The following is an 18,240-nucleotide window of genomic DNA, read 5'->3' as shown; positions in this document are numbered from 1 at the left end:
TGGCCACACAAACTGTTATATCATGAGTTGCCCGTCTACATCTTAGTCTGTGTACTCAGCGCCAGCAAGGTCAGCCTTGCTGCATTAGTCATTATCATGTCACGTTTCTATGTCTCATATCTTGTTGTCACGTCATTATTATTATTATTATTATTATTATCACACACCACCCAGCCTGCACACACTGCCAGTCAGTTAGAAAGAACCAGACGAGGGTCCAATTAGAAACACAACACAGACACCGTCGTCAAAATGGTGGGCCCTATTGTAAACAAGTGTAATGCTTTATGGCGTCGTCCACTCACAGTTAACAGTCTTTGTATCGAGTTGTACGTGAAATATACTGTAATTCTGCAAACTGTTAATAAATCAATCAAACATCCTCCACCACATTATGGCTTTACTACTACTATCCTACTCTACCACATCATGGCCTTACACATGCACAGCTACTTTATGCCGTCATACTCCAATGCATTATGGCCTTACACATGCCATATACAGTATTTCCTTTATGCAGTTTCCTCTTCAATGTGTAAAGTGCATTCCCCCGAGGGCCGGGAATGTATGAATTATCTCTTCAGAGTGACAGGATAAAGCTTGAGCTATCCTTATTCATAAATGTTGATTCGGGACCACTGCTCACAGCGCTCAAGTCAAATCACATGGCGGGAGACATTTAAATTGACAAATCATCGGAAATCTTGTGTCAATATTTGCATTAGCGCTGCAGAGCAATACATGAATATTATATCAATATGCTGTGTTCTTATTATCTGATCCATTTGTTTTTTTGTATCCGACTGATATAACTGCCGTTCATCTATCTATTGTGATATGGATACACTGTTGATATCGTCTGAATTTTTGGATATTGTAATATTGTGATAGCCAGGGCATAATTGTCTTTCCTGATTTTAATGACTGCATTGCAGTAAGGTTATGTAATTAAAATGTGATAACTGATTATAACTGGTTATATTATTATCCTTTACCCACTTAGGTCAAATATAACTTTTAACTAACATATTATACGGTACCCATTGTTAACTTATAATCACCGCCCATGTCTGTGTACTTGAACGTGAGACACAGTGTTACTTGATATGTATTGTGTACTGCCTGATCTGTAGCATACTTTATAGTTAGGCTACGAGAGACATCTCAGACAGCAAGGTCAGCCTTGTTGCTAGTAGGCACGTTATTATGTCTCATATCTTGTTGTCACGTCATTAGGATCCAGCACTATATATGTTCCTGTTAGTGTAATAAACTTTGTGAACCTTTAGCGTGATACTGTCTCATGTCCCGTTATTTGTTCTCCAGGGCCCGCCGCCACAGTCGCCGTACCGAAGGAATACTTCAACCGGATCATCACACACCACCCAGCCGGCACACACTACCTGTCTGTCAGAACAGACGAGGGTCCAGTACTTAGAGTTTACAACACCTATTACAATAAATAAGTAGGCCACTGATTAACTTATTCATCAAAAGACTCATTGTGTAAACATTTTGTGAAAGCACCAAGTAACCCCCACAATATAATCACAATATCACAATAAATAAAAACATATTGTGATATATTGACTGTGTCCATATCGCCCCAGCCCCTATTTGCACTCGATCCCAGGTTTATTCTTCACCACCATCACCCTGACATCCATATCCATCCCTAACCGGGACAGGGCCTGGCCTCTTCCAAACAGCTAGACACGGGACTGTTGGCAGTGCTGACGGGACTAGGAGGCATATGCGCCATTCCATCTGTTGCGCCCTCATTGCCTTCCAAAGCCCTGTCCACTGTCAGTGGCCATCTGGTTGCAGCCCTGCTGCAACACACCGGCAGGAAGCACAAGCACTTCCAACAATGGGATCTGGACGATGCACCGGGTTGGGGGAGAAAAAAACCCCACAACAACAACCTGAGGGCAGATTTTAATTGACAATTATCTTGACCTTAAAAAGGTTTTTACGTTATATATTATATAACGTAAAATTATATAATTACGTATATTATATATACGTAAAATTATATAATTGTTATCTTCTATATGTGACATAATACGAGACAGAGCCGATGGTCATGAGGAAGTCCTGGTTGTGAAAAGCAGATCAATTTAGTTGATCTGCAAAGTTCACTTATCCTCTCTCTCTGGGCGAGGACAGTTCAATCAATAATGGCGTGATGTCAATAGCGCTCCCTCAAGAACCCACAGAACGAGGACTCCAATTTGAGAAATGCTGCCACGGTAACATTTAGTGGAAAAGCAGACTTTTTGGGCATCTAAATTAACAACTTGGAAATAGCACCTTTCCTGTACATTGAAATGATCTTCATCCAGAAGTAGCAGGAACCAATTTAATCAAAACCCCAAAAAAAGCTGCTCTTGCAGTCCACTTTCATCTTCCTGTATTCAGACAGTAACTGAGCAGCATATCAGTGTTCACAGCATAAATGCAAGGGTGGGACTAACACTGCTCACTTATTTTTGCCTGTAGGAGAAAGTGAATATTCAGTCAGCGATGCACAATACGATTACTTTTTCAGGGAATAGGAAAACTGCATTTGAGCTCTGAAAATCAGCGCCGTTCCACTTTAATTCACCATAATACCAGCTACTCTCTCCTATAACAAAAACGAGACCATAACAAAACCCAATAACACATTCTGCCCCTTCTACCATTTCCAATTGCAAAGAGAGTATATGACTTCCCCCTTTTTTCAGAAAACCAACCAGCTCCTCTCCAGCCCTTCACTTTCCGAACACAAGAAAAGATTTAGCTGTCCATCAATGGGAGAGAGCGCCTTTGTTCAAAAGGCACAATGGGGGACATTCTGCTGTGAAGTATAGCGTCACACTCGCCGAGCGTACGCAGTGGTGCCGCGGCAGCGAATGGCCACAGGAGCTGCTCATGCAAAAGGCAAGCCCCCTGACCCCCCCCAACAACAGAACTCACAGGCCCCCCTCCGACCCCATGGTGCCCTGCATGTGCGACCCACCAGCTCGGCTCATCCCCGATGGCCAAAAAGGTCAACAGTCACCGAGTCACGTTGTCCAGCGTTGAACTTACTTGAATGAGGCTGTAATGAGCATTTTTTTCAAGCGGGAGATGAGAGAAAACTGTATGGGCTCTAATGACAAAACAAAGAGCCTTTTCAGAGAGAGGCGTGTGTGAGGCCCGTTATCTGTCATACGCCTCTGCCAGGGGAAAAGTCTGCTTCTGCCGCTAGTTGGTCTCCTGAGATTAAAACCTGGCCATGATGTAAACTTGCTGTGAAATCAAAGCTGTGAATCCCCCATTAAAAGGAGAATTCCATGCTAGAAGGCTTTCTTACCTCTAATTGAATGGGGCTATGGGGTGTTGTGCTAATTCGCTTATTTCCATCGCTCAAAAATAAAACAAATATATCCTCTCTTCATAATGTAAATAGTATCCCAAGCGGCACACTTTACTACTTATTTCGATGGAAATAAGTGAATTAGCACAAAAACCCAATTGGTAGCGGAAATAGCCAATAATGCACTTTTGCACAAAACAACACCTGGACCTCTTTGGTGGGGACGAAACAACTACAAATCGGGTAAGAAAGCCTTCTAGTATGGAATTCTCCTTTAATGATTAATTATGGCTGACGAGGAACTTGCCTCCATCCAACGTAGTAGGTTTGATAATTAAATGCTACAGGGGATCTGACCGTCTCTTCCAGGTGAACGTGAAAACAACAAGCGCACACTAAAAGGTGGTTGCACACTGGACGCGCTTTTCGGAAAACCCCCGATGGAAAAACGCAGCAAAAGATCCGAAAAAGGCACTGTGTGCACTGTGCAGGGACCTTTAGTGTCCGTTCCAAGTAGGATGACTGACATGCCAGCTTCATTTCAGGTTGTTGCCTTCCATTTTTATAACTACATTGCTTGCGGAAAATAACTTAGTATAGTATAAAAGTGAATTACTTTTTCACTTGAAAATATTTTGCCGACTTTGGTATAGAGGATCTCTACAGCCAGAGCTCTTGGATCACTCTCCCATTACCTTTGGTAGAAATTGGGCTGACTCCAAGTGACTCAATATCCCAGAGTTGGACACAATCCAGGCTTTGCAGATGTGTTTATCTGCTTTCTCCTACTTACGGAGATACAGCTCTTTAGCCAGCAACTCACCCAGCTACTCTATATAAAACACACAACATTCCCCCAACCTAGTCGTTCTACGCTAAATAACATGATTAAGAGTCGCAGGTGGTGTGGCACCGACTGACTTTTCCAGTTCTCTCTGTCAAATCACTCTGTAATCCATAATTAAAAGGTGTGGTGATTTGCAACAGGCTACAATGAGCATATTTCAGTCGTTAGCAGCAGAAGCACCGACACAGATGGCCTACGGTGATCAATATCTTTAAATGATTGTGTCCCCACAGTCGCCACGCCGCCAGCAGTCATCGAATCCCCCATCCTCAGCCAGCTCAGGCTTCATAACATTCATTTGAGTGAATTTAGTCTCCATTTCCTGTCACATTAAATGTCAACCAATATTGTTTGACTCATATCCTTGGAGAACATTTGGCATGCACTGGTCATAAATATGACCCGTGTTTTCTGACCTCGGTCACTGAAATAGTGTCAATTAAATGATTGTCTCCACCAGGTCGAACAGCCGAAGGCCAGATAGCTTTATGTTTTTGCCACTGTCCGTCTGTATATCCGTCTGTCTGTCCGTCCGTGTGTCTGTCTGTCTGTGAGCTATTGCACAGTTGGACCGATCGGCGTGAATTTGCAAACTGCCTAGAAACGTTTGCAGGCCCATGGTAGGCAACCTGGCCTGGCGGAGGCCTGTGCTCCGAGGAGAACACTTATCTAGTTTCAGCATGGTTTCTTCTCGGTGGTCAATACATTGTGTAAAGTGGGAGTTCCAGACCGACAGGAACGCACCCAGGGTGCCGGCCCGACTCCAGCGAGCCGCCCCGCGGCCGAAACGGTTGAGAAATGACGTGTGGGCGTCCCTCTACTGTACCCTGTACTGTACTCCTGTACTGTCACTGTACTGGCACACCCGAAATCACCATATATACAGTTAATATGTGCGTGTGTGTTCGTGTGTGCACGACCTGCGCACAGGTGGTGAAAACAACCATGCTGTTTCTGTGCTCAGACCAGGGGGGCAGTCAGACAGATATTTTGTGAAGCCACTAAGGAAATGAAAGTTCATATAATGGCCTGTTGTGGCGCTGTCATTGGGCTCAAAAAAACCAATGTCATAATATTCTTTTTGGAAAATTATGGTCCCATTTATTAAAAAGATGACCATAAAGTCGCGCATGTTCTGAGGGGCGTGGCTACCGTTACAGTCTATGAACGGGATCCCCCACCCACTCGAGTCAAAATAAAAACCAACGAAGAAGAAGGGGGAAGTCCCGCCTCGTTGTCTGGGCCAGCCAATGGGCCAGCTGGCCTGAACTGGGCCAAAACGGATCTAGAAAGATGGCGACTTCCATTGCAAGGACTGACAGGCTTCATTTTACGTTCACGTTAGACCCGCGGAACGCTTTGTCCATATTTTTTACAGTCTATGGCTCAGACGCACCCACCCACCCAGCCAGCCACCCACACACATAGCTCCGTAAGGGAGTGGTTGCACCACTCAAAAAAAGGAGCATTCTTTGGAATCGGGTGATGCTTTACAGTCTCCTCTGTAATTGACTGGTGCAGGATGCAGTAGGTAGGTAGGTACCAAGCAACTGCTTAGATGCCACAGTCTGCCAGCAAACTTCTACGCAGGCTTCTGTCTGTCTGTCGTGTGCTTTCTGTATCGCCATGTGTCGTCTCTCCACTGGTATTTCTGTACACAATGTTCCATTATACTCCCAACCTGAAGTGAGTGCAGGCGAACAACTCCCAGTCTGAAATCCCTGTGCAGCCAGCTCGGGAATCTATGGATTTAGGCACTACTCTGCTGCTGCCCTTGCCCTGACATTGGACCACCAGAGTCTTAAGGGAAACGACATTTCAATTATAAAAGCGAGACACGGTTGAAATCTCACAGGCTAAAGTAATACAAGATGATTTCCGATATTGCCATGCATAGCAATGTGTGAGTCATCAAACTGATGGAATTAAAACTTGTTTTGCACGTTATAAGTGTCAAGTCAAAAATTCTCAAGTGCCATGTAATCAGAAGTCCTAATGAGAATGAAATCCTTCCGGAAATTAAGCGCAATGCTCTGACCTACTAGGGCATGGGGCGATGCATGTGACTTCAAATCACTTATCACCGTTCCAAACTTCTGCCACGGTTGCTATTAATGTACGATACATTTCTTTTAAATGCAGATCTAAGATTGATCTCAGCCATTTTCACTATACTATTTTGTACACCACCATTGCACAATGAAGTATAATACAGGCCCAAGTGTTAAAAATAATTTGATTGATGATTAAATGTGTCAATTCGTTACAATATAAAAGTAGTAAGAAATTGTTGGTTCTAAATATCAGACAGTTTCTATATATTTTCGGTAAATTGCCCAGGCCAGGCAGGCCTACTCTGATACAGTGGCCTCGAGTCCGGGGGTGCTTGAGGGCTGAAGCACCCACCGACACAATGGGAGCGTTCGGAAATAGCGCACTGAGCGCACTGTGCAATGCAAACTAATAGGCGAGTGCGTTCCCGCACTGGGGGGCGGGCCGGGAGGGCACCCACTGCAGTTATAAGAACTTTCCGCGCCTGCTCTGACATATTTGATTTGCCAACTTAAAGCTAAACTAGAAAAAGTGCCCCTCGGGGCACAGGTCTCCACCAGGGCAGGTCAGGTTGTGGCCTCCTGGTGGCGCTATAATAGGCCAATGTGAAAAGGGTGCCATTTGTTCTCATGCCTTAAATGGCAATTGGATGATTTGAGGCATTTTGTTCCAAAAATGTGTTTTGAAAAAAAAACACCCGTTGGTGGCGCTATAACAGGACAATGTGTGGGATAAAAAGGGTGGGACAAAGGGTGGGATATATTCCTCAGCCTAGTAGGAAAGTGCGTGAAAGATTTCACGTAAATTGCACGCTGCGTTCATGATTTGAGGCTTTTTGTTCAAGCCGTTACAGGCCAATTAGGATGGAATATGAAATATCAGACAGATCCGTCTTGAACACATGACTATAGATATACTGTGTGATGATTTGCGGGATTTTTGGACAGAATCTGGAGGAGCAAAAGTTACAAAAGTTGGCCTCCTGGTGGCGCTATAACAGGCCGTTCTGGAAATGTTGGGGCAGAGTTTCATCGTTGGCATCCAGGGAGTGTGTGTGCGAAATTTGACATCGACCGGGTTAACGGTGGCGGAGATTAGCTGGTAACAGACGGACGGACACACGGACGGAGTGCAAAACATACTCTCTCCCCATGCCTTCGGCCTGGTGGAGACCAAAAGTTTGATTTGAATATGAATTAGGGCAACAACCGGAATGCCTCTTGCAAATTAAACTGGGGAACCAAAGAACACTATTCCCAGGGCATAGGCTTGTTAATGGAACACTCCTCCTCATTGGAACGGCTAGCTAAAAATATCCAAAAATCACATAAGAGATAAAGTATGAGAGATGCCTTACGTCTTTATTAGCGTGTACGGTGTGAATATACTAATATTTCGAAACGAGCTTGCTAAGCTTCCGACCTTATTTTGAGTCGTGAAATACCGCAACATTTACCCCCGCCATTAGGTATTAATTCGTTAATAAAGGCCCTCACAAATCTGCTATTCAGAACAATCAATTATGCAATAAGGATATGGTATCAAATATCATGCCAGAAGAGTGTTGGATATGCATTAGCTCATCCATCTCACTCATTATTTGTATCAGATGTGGAACCCCTACAAAAATTCTACTTTGCATACATACTTGTATACAATGTGCATACATACTTGTATACAATGTCCCTGAATACTGTCGGCTGCTGTTGGACAGACAGGACTGCTTTTAAAAACAAATCTGAACGTGCAGTGTAGGTGTGTAGCATAGAAATATACGATTGCGATTCACTGTTTGTTCCAAACGGATTGTTTAAGTCATTCTGTCTTTTGAAGAGGAATAGTATACAATAGGAATGTGTTCTCTATTGACAAAGTTACTCAAATGCCAAAATAGCAACGTACGCCAGAACCTTCCAAACTTCTAAAGAAGAAACTACTAGTACTTGAGAGTAAATAGTGCAACGTGATGAAAGAGACACTAACCTAGCAATTCTCTGATGAATGGTTTTAGCTCTCAAAATATCTTATAGATGCACATATATAGTGTACATCTAGGTCTACATCCGATCTCTAACCACCACCACAAAGATTGATCTAAAAAAAGAAGAAGACCTTGGTAGCAACAGGGATACATGTTCTCTCTGAAGGCTATAGGATTTCAATTCATTCATTCTCAACTAAAGGCATGAGCTACTGGTTCCTTAGCAACAGACTCTCTGCGATGAGGCAAAATTGAAGAACGGGGCTGCAGTTCTAGTGCAGGTGAATAATGTAAGTCGCACAATGTCTCCTGTTGCAGCTCTTCAAAAGCAACAGCGGATGTTATTATACGAACATTTCCATCCATCTGGCATTGTAAACAACAAAATAAAGTATCAAAATGAATGTAATGATGGTGCATCCGACAATCAGATACATGTTATTGGGTTATCAAAATATCAACAGTCTCTTCAGGTTATAACAAGATGCTTCAGTCAAAATCGAACCAATTGGAATGTTTACAACCCCTGGCAATAGAAACTATGTAACTATGCATTCCATTACTAAGCCAAGCCTAAAAGACAGACATAACAACAGAGACCCACTGGTCAATATTCTGAACAAGATGACTTTCATTTTCATACTGCTTGTCCTGAACCTGGAGCATATAAGGTCAGATTGCACAAACGTGCTGTTCTTGCCTTACACCTGCCAGTGCAATACCTGCTATGCAGTTTGTGCAGTTATTGATTCATGGTATGGTTGTGTAGAACAGGGTTCAATAAAGCCAACCTGCAATTGATAATATAAGCCAATGACAAAAAATAAAACATTGAAATTCAATATTGTGAGAAAATGTACTTTCAAATCTACAGACTATAAACTTAAAATAAGTGCTTTGTTGGAGTTATTTGATGGGAAAACAGAAGAGTAGGCACACTCCGGTATGATGTACGATGCCAGCAATGTCTTTGGAGCCGGTTATGTAATTCCTCATTTTTCTCAGATAAAACACAACAGCAACACATTGAAACGTGAGCATTTTCAACCTGAGAGTGTCCATGAGACGCCATTGCTTACCTACAGTCATTCTGTATGTGAAAAAGTATTTTGGCTACAATTGTCAATATTTTGTTATGCAGTCTCACCATTCATGAATCAACACCTTCAAGCATAGTGCCACAGAAATGGATTAACAATAAATTTTGGCAGCCATATGTTGATAACTTTCTATTGCTATACATTCGGAATGCAGTGATTGCAAATAGCCTGCAGCCTGCATCCCTAGACTCACTGAATTGAGAAAGGACACACTCATGTCACCTTCCAGGGGTCCTGGGATGCAATACTGTACTCGGTACTGTACTCTAACGTTTAAGTAGGACTCACAAAATGTCCCTGGGACCCGGTACCCATTACATTGAAAACCTATTTACATCACTGCATTCGTGTACAGCAAAAGGGTCATGGCTTTTACTAAATTCCTCGACTCGTTTCCAATTTTAGTCAGTAAATGTCAATATTTTTACCATGCATCCAACATTCGCCATTGAAATCATGGAGTTGCCTGCCTGTGCAACATTAGATTAATGAGTTACAACATCAGTAAACATCAGGCTAATGGACATAACAGAATACTAGCCATCAAGTGAGAGCTCCCATCATTAGGAGGAGGGCCTTAGCAGAGAGCTGACAGTTTGTATCTTCAACTAACAGTGATTACTGTAGCCTTCTGAGTGAAACTGGATGGTTATAATAGTAGTATATTACTCTCAACTCAAGGCATTTCTTCACAGAAGTTCACACACACACACACACACAGACACACACACACACACACACACACACACACACACAGTCACACACACACACACACACACACTGTCACACACACAACTGACACTTAACTGACGTGCTGATCCTGAAGTACAAGTTACAACTGTAATTCCATCGTTAGGCTTGTTACCCCCTGCTTGATAAATCCATGTAAAAGCATGACATTTAACCATATATAGTGTGGTCATCATTTGGCATTTTGTGTGACAATGTGTGTGTCACTTACTTCAGCCAAGTATACACCCAGTAACACATTCTCCAGAACAACTAGATCTGACAGCTAAACTTAGGCTACCTCTCGAGGTGGCATATATACATATTTATAATGTATGTGGACGGTCAAAATTATAAGGACCCTGATCCCCTAAATCCCGAGACCTGGCCCGATTTTGTCCGGCAACAAACCAACCCACCAACTGTCTGTGATTGTTGACACTTTTGAGCGCCCATGGCAACAATGTTATTGCCACCAATGTGAATCACAGAAGGTAATCCCACCCCACCCCCCCAATGAATGAACGGCACTAAGCCACAGTGAAATCAGTCAGTCAGTGATAGTGATTTCACTTTACTTAACTCACCTTCAATAGAGATTACGTGTTCGCGGATCTGATTCTGCAACGCCAGGTCATCGATGCGTTCGATCAAGTCGTAGATGGCGTAGATATTCGGGTGGACAGACTCAAACCGATGGATCTCGGCTCTGATGGCCGCAGAGTTGGACAAAACAAACTGGGAGCCCGGTGTGCCGGGCTGGGCAGTCTGGCCCGATACAGTCCCCGAACCAAACTGACCACCCCCAGAGCTTGCAGATGATCCGGATCCAAACTGGGACGGGATGGACTGGGGTACTGGAACAGGCGCTGGGACCGTGCCTGGAGTGGGCATGGCCGGCTGCGACTGCTGCGAGATACCGGACACTGGGACACTCGACTGGAAATTCATCTTGGTTTGAAACGACTAAACTCTTCCAGACTAGTAATACACAAACTACAGTTGTGATGCAGACGATGTGATCAAAAGAAGTCCCCGCAAATCAGTGGTCTGAAGGCGATCGGCGCAGGAGCATCAATAGTTGGTCGCCAATTGCAACAAAACGCGGTTCTTGTTCATATTATTACAACTTCACTGTGATTCATTGTCTGTTATTGGCTAGCCGTGTCCAGGGCCCTTTTTTCTGTGGCTTACAAACCGCAATAGGCTACCCTATCACTAGACACACCTTTATGGGGAATACAGCTGGAATACACAAACCGTTTTCCTTTTTTAGTTGCTCTGCTTGTAGGAGACAATGGGCTAGGCTTCAGCACGGCGCCCAGGCTGGTCCGCTGCCTTGAATGCGTTGTCTCTCTGCGGCGCTGAAATGAAATAGCGTTCCTCTCTTTGGTCCAAGTGGTCCCTGCCCAGCAGCGCCCTCCTCCGCATGCTGAAACGTCACCCATCACGTAATTGTACTTCTGATGGGGGGAGGGTGTAATTCGATTGGATGGAGGGGGGGAAATAAAGCAACGTGCACATCATTAACAATAAGCCTACCTGACAGTTATGCAACCAAAATGTGTCGTATGGTAAGAAAACAATACCGGTAGTTGTTGGTGTACTGGTTATGGAATGTAATGTAACCTATTTGTGATTGTGAATCCACAGTACACACGAAATTCTAACACTAAATAAATACAGATTCATATAAATATATCAACAAAGTAGGCAAGAAGAGTACTAGTTACAAATGCAGACAGTAGACCTGAAAGCAATAGCTACATTATGGCCGACCATATTTTACACATTCTGTAATTTCCAATCATTCAATTATTTTTGTATAGCCTAATTGATATAGGCTATAATTGGGTTTTTAACCAATTATGTTACAGGTTTTCTAATTTGCAGCCTAGGTATCCTCTTATGACTACAAAAATCACAACCGTGTGAAGTGAGGGGCGCTAATATATTAAAGTCTAACTCTTGCTATGATTAGGTGATGTAATCGTGATGTAAAACAAACACAGACAAAACAAACATTAAACTTTCTTTAGTGTTAATGGCATTTAATGTTTGTGTTAGGGACAAGATGACGTATATTTCCCTTCATTGTCAATAGCGTTTTTAACTAAAAACAAACATTAAACCTGTATATAGGAGGGACTAAAAATAAAATATGCCTAAAATATTATTTTAGTTTAACATAAATTGCTGTGGCATGCATGCAGGCCACATTATAGGCTATACCGGTATACTAGCCTATACCTTTAATTCCCATCCTGTCCTGTCCATATGGAGCACACCCACTTCTCAGCCTATTATCACAGTTCCATGCAGTGCATGGATGGTGGGGTCATGGTTTTCCACCATCCTCCACACTATGCCCACTTTATCTAGTACTGTACCTCTACCGCCATATTAAATCATAAAACATGCTTTGTATTCTGTCTAAGCAGACAGGGTTAGACAGGCTATAGAGCCATCTGCTGGTGTGAACCACAGATTCTGCAACTGTTTGCAACCTTAAATGGTGAATAATTCATATTTTTTGCTGGCAAGGAACTTAATTGTTGTTATTTGACTAAATTATACATTGTGATGTAATTTGTCCATTTCCACATTCAGTTTCGTGGATACACATTATGATGAATTTGGTGGTATATATATGCCTTAAAAATAACCAAAAATAGAAATGCACTATCGAGCTGCCAAAAAACATGCTGTTCTTGCCTTACACCTGCCAGTGCAATACCTGCTATGCAGTTTGTGCAGTTATTGACACACTGTGTGTACGTGTGTGTGTGTGTGTGTGTGTGTGTGTGTGTGTGTGTGTGTGTGTGTGTGTGTGTGTGATGTAATTTGCATCACCGTGAAATGTTGTGCAATAACATGATATTTCATGCCAATGCAAACTGTACAGAAAGTATGACAGTTGCGTGGATGCAACATTGTGCGTTATGTCTGGAGTCTGGACAGGCATGCAGTAGGTATTGTGCATGAATAGATTTGTGCAAACAGTGTGGTTTGGTAGGATAAGGCGAACGTATATGGCAAGAAATTATTGTGGCAAGATAAGAATTGCTTCACATTTCCCCCTGCATTTGTTTCAGTATTAGGTGGAATGATAATGAGGAACTGACTGCGTCTTTTTTCTGTGTTCTCACATTGGTTACTAAGCAAATTGGTATGAAGATGCCAAACATAATAGACCTACCTCTATATATAACAACTGGCAACACATGTACAGGTCCAAACCATGTGTTATCAGCCTTCTGCTACCATCTGTTGACCAAATTTGGAACTCTCCACCCAGTTACATTCCATTCTAGCCTGACACTCAGCCTGAATTTTCATTTCGTTTCACTTACATACATTTTTAATGTGGCTAGCGATTCAGGGGCTGGAGCCAGGCTAGGCAACCAGGGGAGAAACGACGATGATAATGGGTTTATCCCGACCCATTTCCTCCAGTACAAGAGGAGCTAACTGGTAGATTAAACTCTTCCCAAATCCGGTAGCAAGAAAACCAAACACATCTCCCCCTTGAAGAAACGCCTTCAAAGCACGAAGTTGTTGTGGTTTTAAGGAAGTTATTCCTGGAATTTCTTTTAAAACCGTTTCAATAGCCAGATCGATACGATCACACGTTACAGCAGAGGGGGCAGCCATGTTTGTTTGTGTCTGGACGGCGCGGTTGTTTGACGTCATCGAGTTGAAACGACGCTGATTGGTCGGTTGGATTTCCAACCGAGGTCTGAGATCTCCTACGGGAGAGTCACCACTCACCAGTCGCCTGAACATAATTTTTTAATGTGGCTAGCGATTCAGGGGCTGGAGCCAGGCTAATTCCATTCTGCAATACATTGAATCTTTATTTTAGTTTTTGCCCAAAATAGGCACCCCAAATGTGGTTAATCTAACAGTAACACTAATCTTATGGAACGAACTACCACTCTCCCTAAGAAGGGCAGAGTCTGTTGATGCCTTTAAAAAGCTGCCAAAAACCCACTTGTTTTGTAAGCATTTTGGTTTGTAATATTGTCTACATACTGTATGTACTGTGTATTTATAGGTATTTTATTCACTGCTATACTTAAATGCATTGTACTATTGTTTTGTGTCATTTTATTGTTGATCTATGTGATGCTCTTGTTTTATTTCATTTTATTGCACCTTGTAACATTTGTTTTGAAAGGCTCGTTATAAATAAATTACCTTACCTAATCTAACACTGACACTTTTACGCAAAGTAATTGTGTAATAATAAATTCCACTTTCATCACAACACACAACCACTCATTTGACTTTTTTCAATGACTCATTGTTATTGTATATCAACAATAATAGTTGACCGACTGGTCCACTATGCAGTACGCCCTCACATCTAGTGCTAGGCTACAATATTGGCTAAATGCTATTATTCCTCAAATACAAACCGGGTACAGGGTACTGAGGGTACTGAGGGTAGCTTGCTCTGCACTGGCCCGGTTGGGCATCATTGGGTTTTCACTATGCTGGTGGATAAGATAAGGTAATAAGATAATGGTAAAATGTGCATGCCTATTTTTGTCTCCACCAGGCCGAAGGCATGGGGAGAGACAGAGTGTTTTGCACTCTGTCTGTGTGTGTGCAGTACTGAGTCTGTCGTGCATCCGTCCGCCCGTCTGTTACCAGCTATTCTCCGACACCGTTAACCCGGTGCATGCACATTCCCTGGATGCCAACGATGAACCTCTGCCCCAAATTTCTCAGAACGACATGTTTGTCTCCACCAGGCCGAAGGCATTGGGAGAGTATGTTTTGCACTCCGTCCGTGTGTGTGTGTGTGTTCATCCGTGTGTGTGTCTGTGTGTGCGTCCGTCCGTCTCTTACCAGCTAATCTTCCTCCTAAACGGAGGAAACGGGTCAGCGTACAGGGAACAGGTGAACAACATCATCAGCTATGGAGAGGACAATGGCCTCGTCCTCAACGTGGACAAACAAAGGAAGTCATTCTGGACTTTGGGGAAGGGACCTCACTCACACACTGGAACGCCTCACCATCAAGGGGACACAAGTGGAGCAGGCTGACAGCTTCAAGTCCCTTGGCCTTCATGTGTCAAAACATCTGGGCTGGAAGGAAAACACTGTTGCTACAGTGAAAGAAGAAGCACAGCAGAGGCTGTATACTTTATTAGGATGCTGAAGATGGCCTACAGCCCCTTACTCTGGCCTACAGAGGACTCGTTGAAAGCGTATCACGGTGTGGTTTGGATACACTACCCAAGCTGAGAGGAAATCGCTGCCACGAGCTGTCAAAAGTGCGGAGAGAATTATTGGATCAAATCTCCCTGCCATGGACACAATGTAGCCTACACACAGCGCTGTAGGAGGAGAGCACAGAGCATCCTTAAGGATCCACACCATCCTGCTCACTCTCTCTGTTGTTCATGTGGAGGGACTCAGGACACGACCTGAGACACCACCGGCCAGAGAGCATCTCCACCAACAACACGCTTCCATAACAGTTTTTTCCCTGCTACTGTGCGACTATAGTAGCGATGACATTAGGGACCGTAGTCAATATGACAGATGGACTGAATCATGATAGATGAACTGAATTATGTACTGTTTTTAGGTAGACTATGAAGCACTTATTTATTCTAGGATTTTATGTTGTATGTTTTTTCTTACCCGTCTCTTTTTTATATGCTGACCCTGGGAGCTGCGCTCCAAGATTTCCTATGCACGTGCAAATGGCAAATCAAGTCTATTCTATCAGAATATAGTGATTTAACATTTTAACAAAAGAAAACTTGTTTTAACCAAAAATATCACTTAACCTTTATTATTAAGGTGTTAGTGAACCATGAGGTGCAAGCGTAGTTGAAATGATTGAACAAGCTATAGAGTCATCATTGCAAGAGGAGATCCTGCCCCAAAATCTTGTTCTTTGGACTTTGGTCAACTTTCATGATCACCTCTGATGCAATTTCTTTTCACCAGATCGAAAATACAACCCAAATAGGTTACCTCTTCTACTTATGATTATATGGCCATTGGCCACCAACTGCATGTGGATTAGCTGTGTTTGTTTACCCTGCCTGTCATCATGTCACACAGGTTTGCATAGTGATTTCACAATGGGCCCCCTTTCCACCGGGATGGCCCCGGTTTGGTTCTTAGCCAGAGCTCCAAAATTGGAACGTTAATTATGAATTGAGTGGGAAAAACCATACCTATATAAAATTGTTTATAGGATCGATATAAGTAAATTAATATATGAGGATAACCTTTCCACAGGAGTAGCTTTTTCATATTTATCACACGTTCTTTTTATTTTCACCTTGCAGTATCCTAATAGTTATCACCATGAAACTTCCAAGTTTCATGGTGATAACTACATATTTACCTATTCACCTATCATTACTTCCCCAGTATACGAAGACAATGATTTATTGTATTACAACTTTTCTGAATTTGTACATTGAAATATGCAAATTACGCATTATATAGTAAAATATGCATAAAAATTGTAAATGTGTGTGTGTGTGTGTGTGTGTGTGTGTGAGTGTCAGGCTAAGTGGCTCATGGATTAACTGAAGCGGTTCAATCTCAGTGGAAAAGGGGCCAATGAGTCATGGTAACGGGGCCCGTGGGTTGTTTATGGTTATGTTGTCATTGTGCCATGGCTGTGGGTTGTTTATGGTTATGTTGTCATTGTACCGTGGCTGTGGGTTGTTTATGTTTATGTCTACCTGGTCCACCCGCCTCCCATTGGTTAATTTTAATATAGGAAGATATAGTTCATTTGAACCTTGGAGACAGTTCAGGGGGTTCAGGCTGCTGTATATAGTAAAGCCTTTGTTGGTGTGTCTTTCGTTCTTGTAGTCATATAGGCCTCAAATCTGAGAGAGCCTTTGAGAGTATACATGCCCCAGGACCAGGACATGCTGGGGAGCTGCCATGAATACTGTAACAGCCCTGGGGTTCATTTACACTTGACTGAGGGCCTGGAGGAGCAATAGTTATGAAACCTGAGTAAATTATTCATCGTTTCATCTTGCAGACGAGATGAACAAATTCAAATCATTGCGCTCACTTTTACCTGAAGGACTTTTTAAATGATTATTCAAGAAAATATTACTTGCAGTTATGTACATACTGTATGTAGACCGTCTACGCTCAAATAATTTCAATTTTATTTGTATTATTATTATTATTATATTTATAAAATCTATGCAGCTCTATAGCACCATCTTGTGGAAGTTCTGGTAATGGCTATGCTCTGGTATAATTAATATGGTGCATGTCTCTTGTTCTTTTTAAGATTTATTTTGGGGCTTTTATGCCTTTATTGAGAGGGAATGGTAGTCAAGACAGGAAAGGGGGAGAGAGATGGGGAGTGAGTGACACACGGCAAAGGCCGTTGGGCGCGGGAGTTGAACCCGCAGCACGCCGTCCGGCTGGTTTGGCAGCCTAGTTGCCCAGACGGTTGAGCTAACCGTGTCTCTTTTTCAAGGGGCTCCGCTAAAATGAGTTGAGTGTCACACATCCCTCCTCTGAAACCCATGGCCCATTTTCAGGTCACATTTGTGCAAAAACACTGATGTGACGTTAAATATTTAGTTTTAGGGCCTTTTGGATTCAAAGGTAAAGTTCTGATTCTGAATGCTCCACGCTGTAGCACTGATGCAAGTTGTTCCATCCAAACAAACTTTGTGCTCTATTTGGTATGTATGACACAATGTTATATTCCCATTAAACATAGTTTTTTCCCCCATTTGAAGTTTGTCTTTCACTACGTTGGGGCCCTTTTTGGTTTTCTAATCTACGCACCTGTCGCTTTTATATGTGAGCAAAATACTTGCTTTTTATAGGTATGTAGCCTGATTAGTCGCTCATAATAATAATAAAAAAATCAGCAACAGAAGATACTTTACCATTATTAACCCGTTCGAATATATGAACACCAAATCATGTACAGTGTGGGTAATACGATTTAATAGATCATATTATTGATGCATGCATTTTGAGGTGTAATCAGTCTGGTCTCAGAGGCACTTGCTCGTGGGGCAAGCAGTACAGGAAAGGTGCAATTCTGGGGTTGCCTCAAAGGCACAGACGCCGTAGGAAATGATTGGCTGATTTAGCTAGCCAATTACGATGTCAAGTCACCCCTATGATCATGGGTGGAGCTTTATCCTCCCAAAATCATGTTTGC

The 18,240-nt window shown here is 42.7% G+C and overlaps 1 protein-coding gene across 1 annotated transcript in view; it reads right to left on the bottom strand.

The window, feature by feature from the left end:
* LOC308325970 (arf-GAP with GTPase, ANK repeat and PH domain-containing protein 3-like) overlaps nucleotides 1–11,432 on the bottom strand; it is a 109,697-nt gene extending 98,265 nt beyond the window's left edge. Inside the window, exon 1 of the mRNA XM_080778761.1 lies at nucleotides 10,640–11,432. Within this exon, the coding sequence (XP_080634887.1) occupies nucleotides 10,640–11,003 (364 nt within the window). The 5' untranslated portion in view covers nucleotides 11,004–11,432. The remainder of the gene's footprint in view (nucleotides 1–10,639) is intronic.
* Nucleotides 11,433–18,240: the final 6,808 nt, after the last annotated feature.

The sequence above is a fragment of the Protomyctophum bolini genome (assembly GCF_963924005.1).
Source record: "Protomyctophum bolini genome assembly, chromosome: 12".
NCBI lineage: Eukaryota > Metazoa > Chordata > Actinopteri > Myctophiformes > Myctophidae > Protomyctophum > Protomyctophum bolini.
This window is presented reverse-complemented; position numbering and strand designations above follow the sequence as displayed.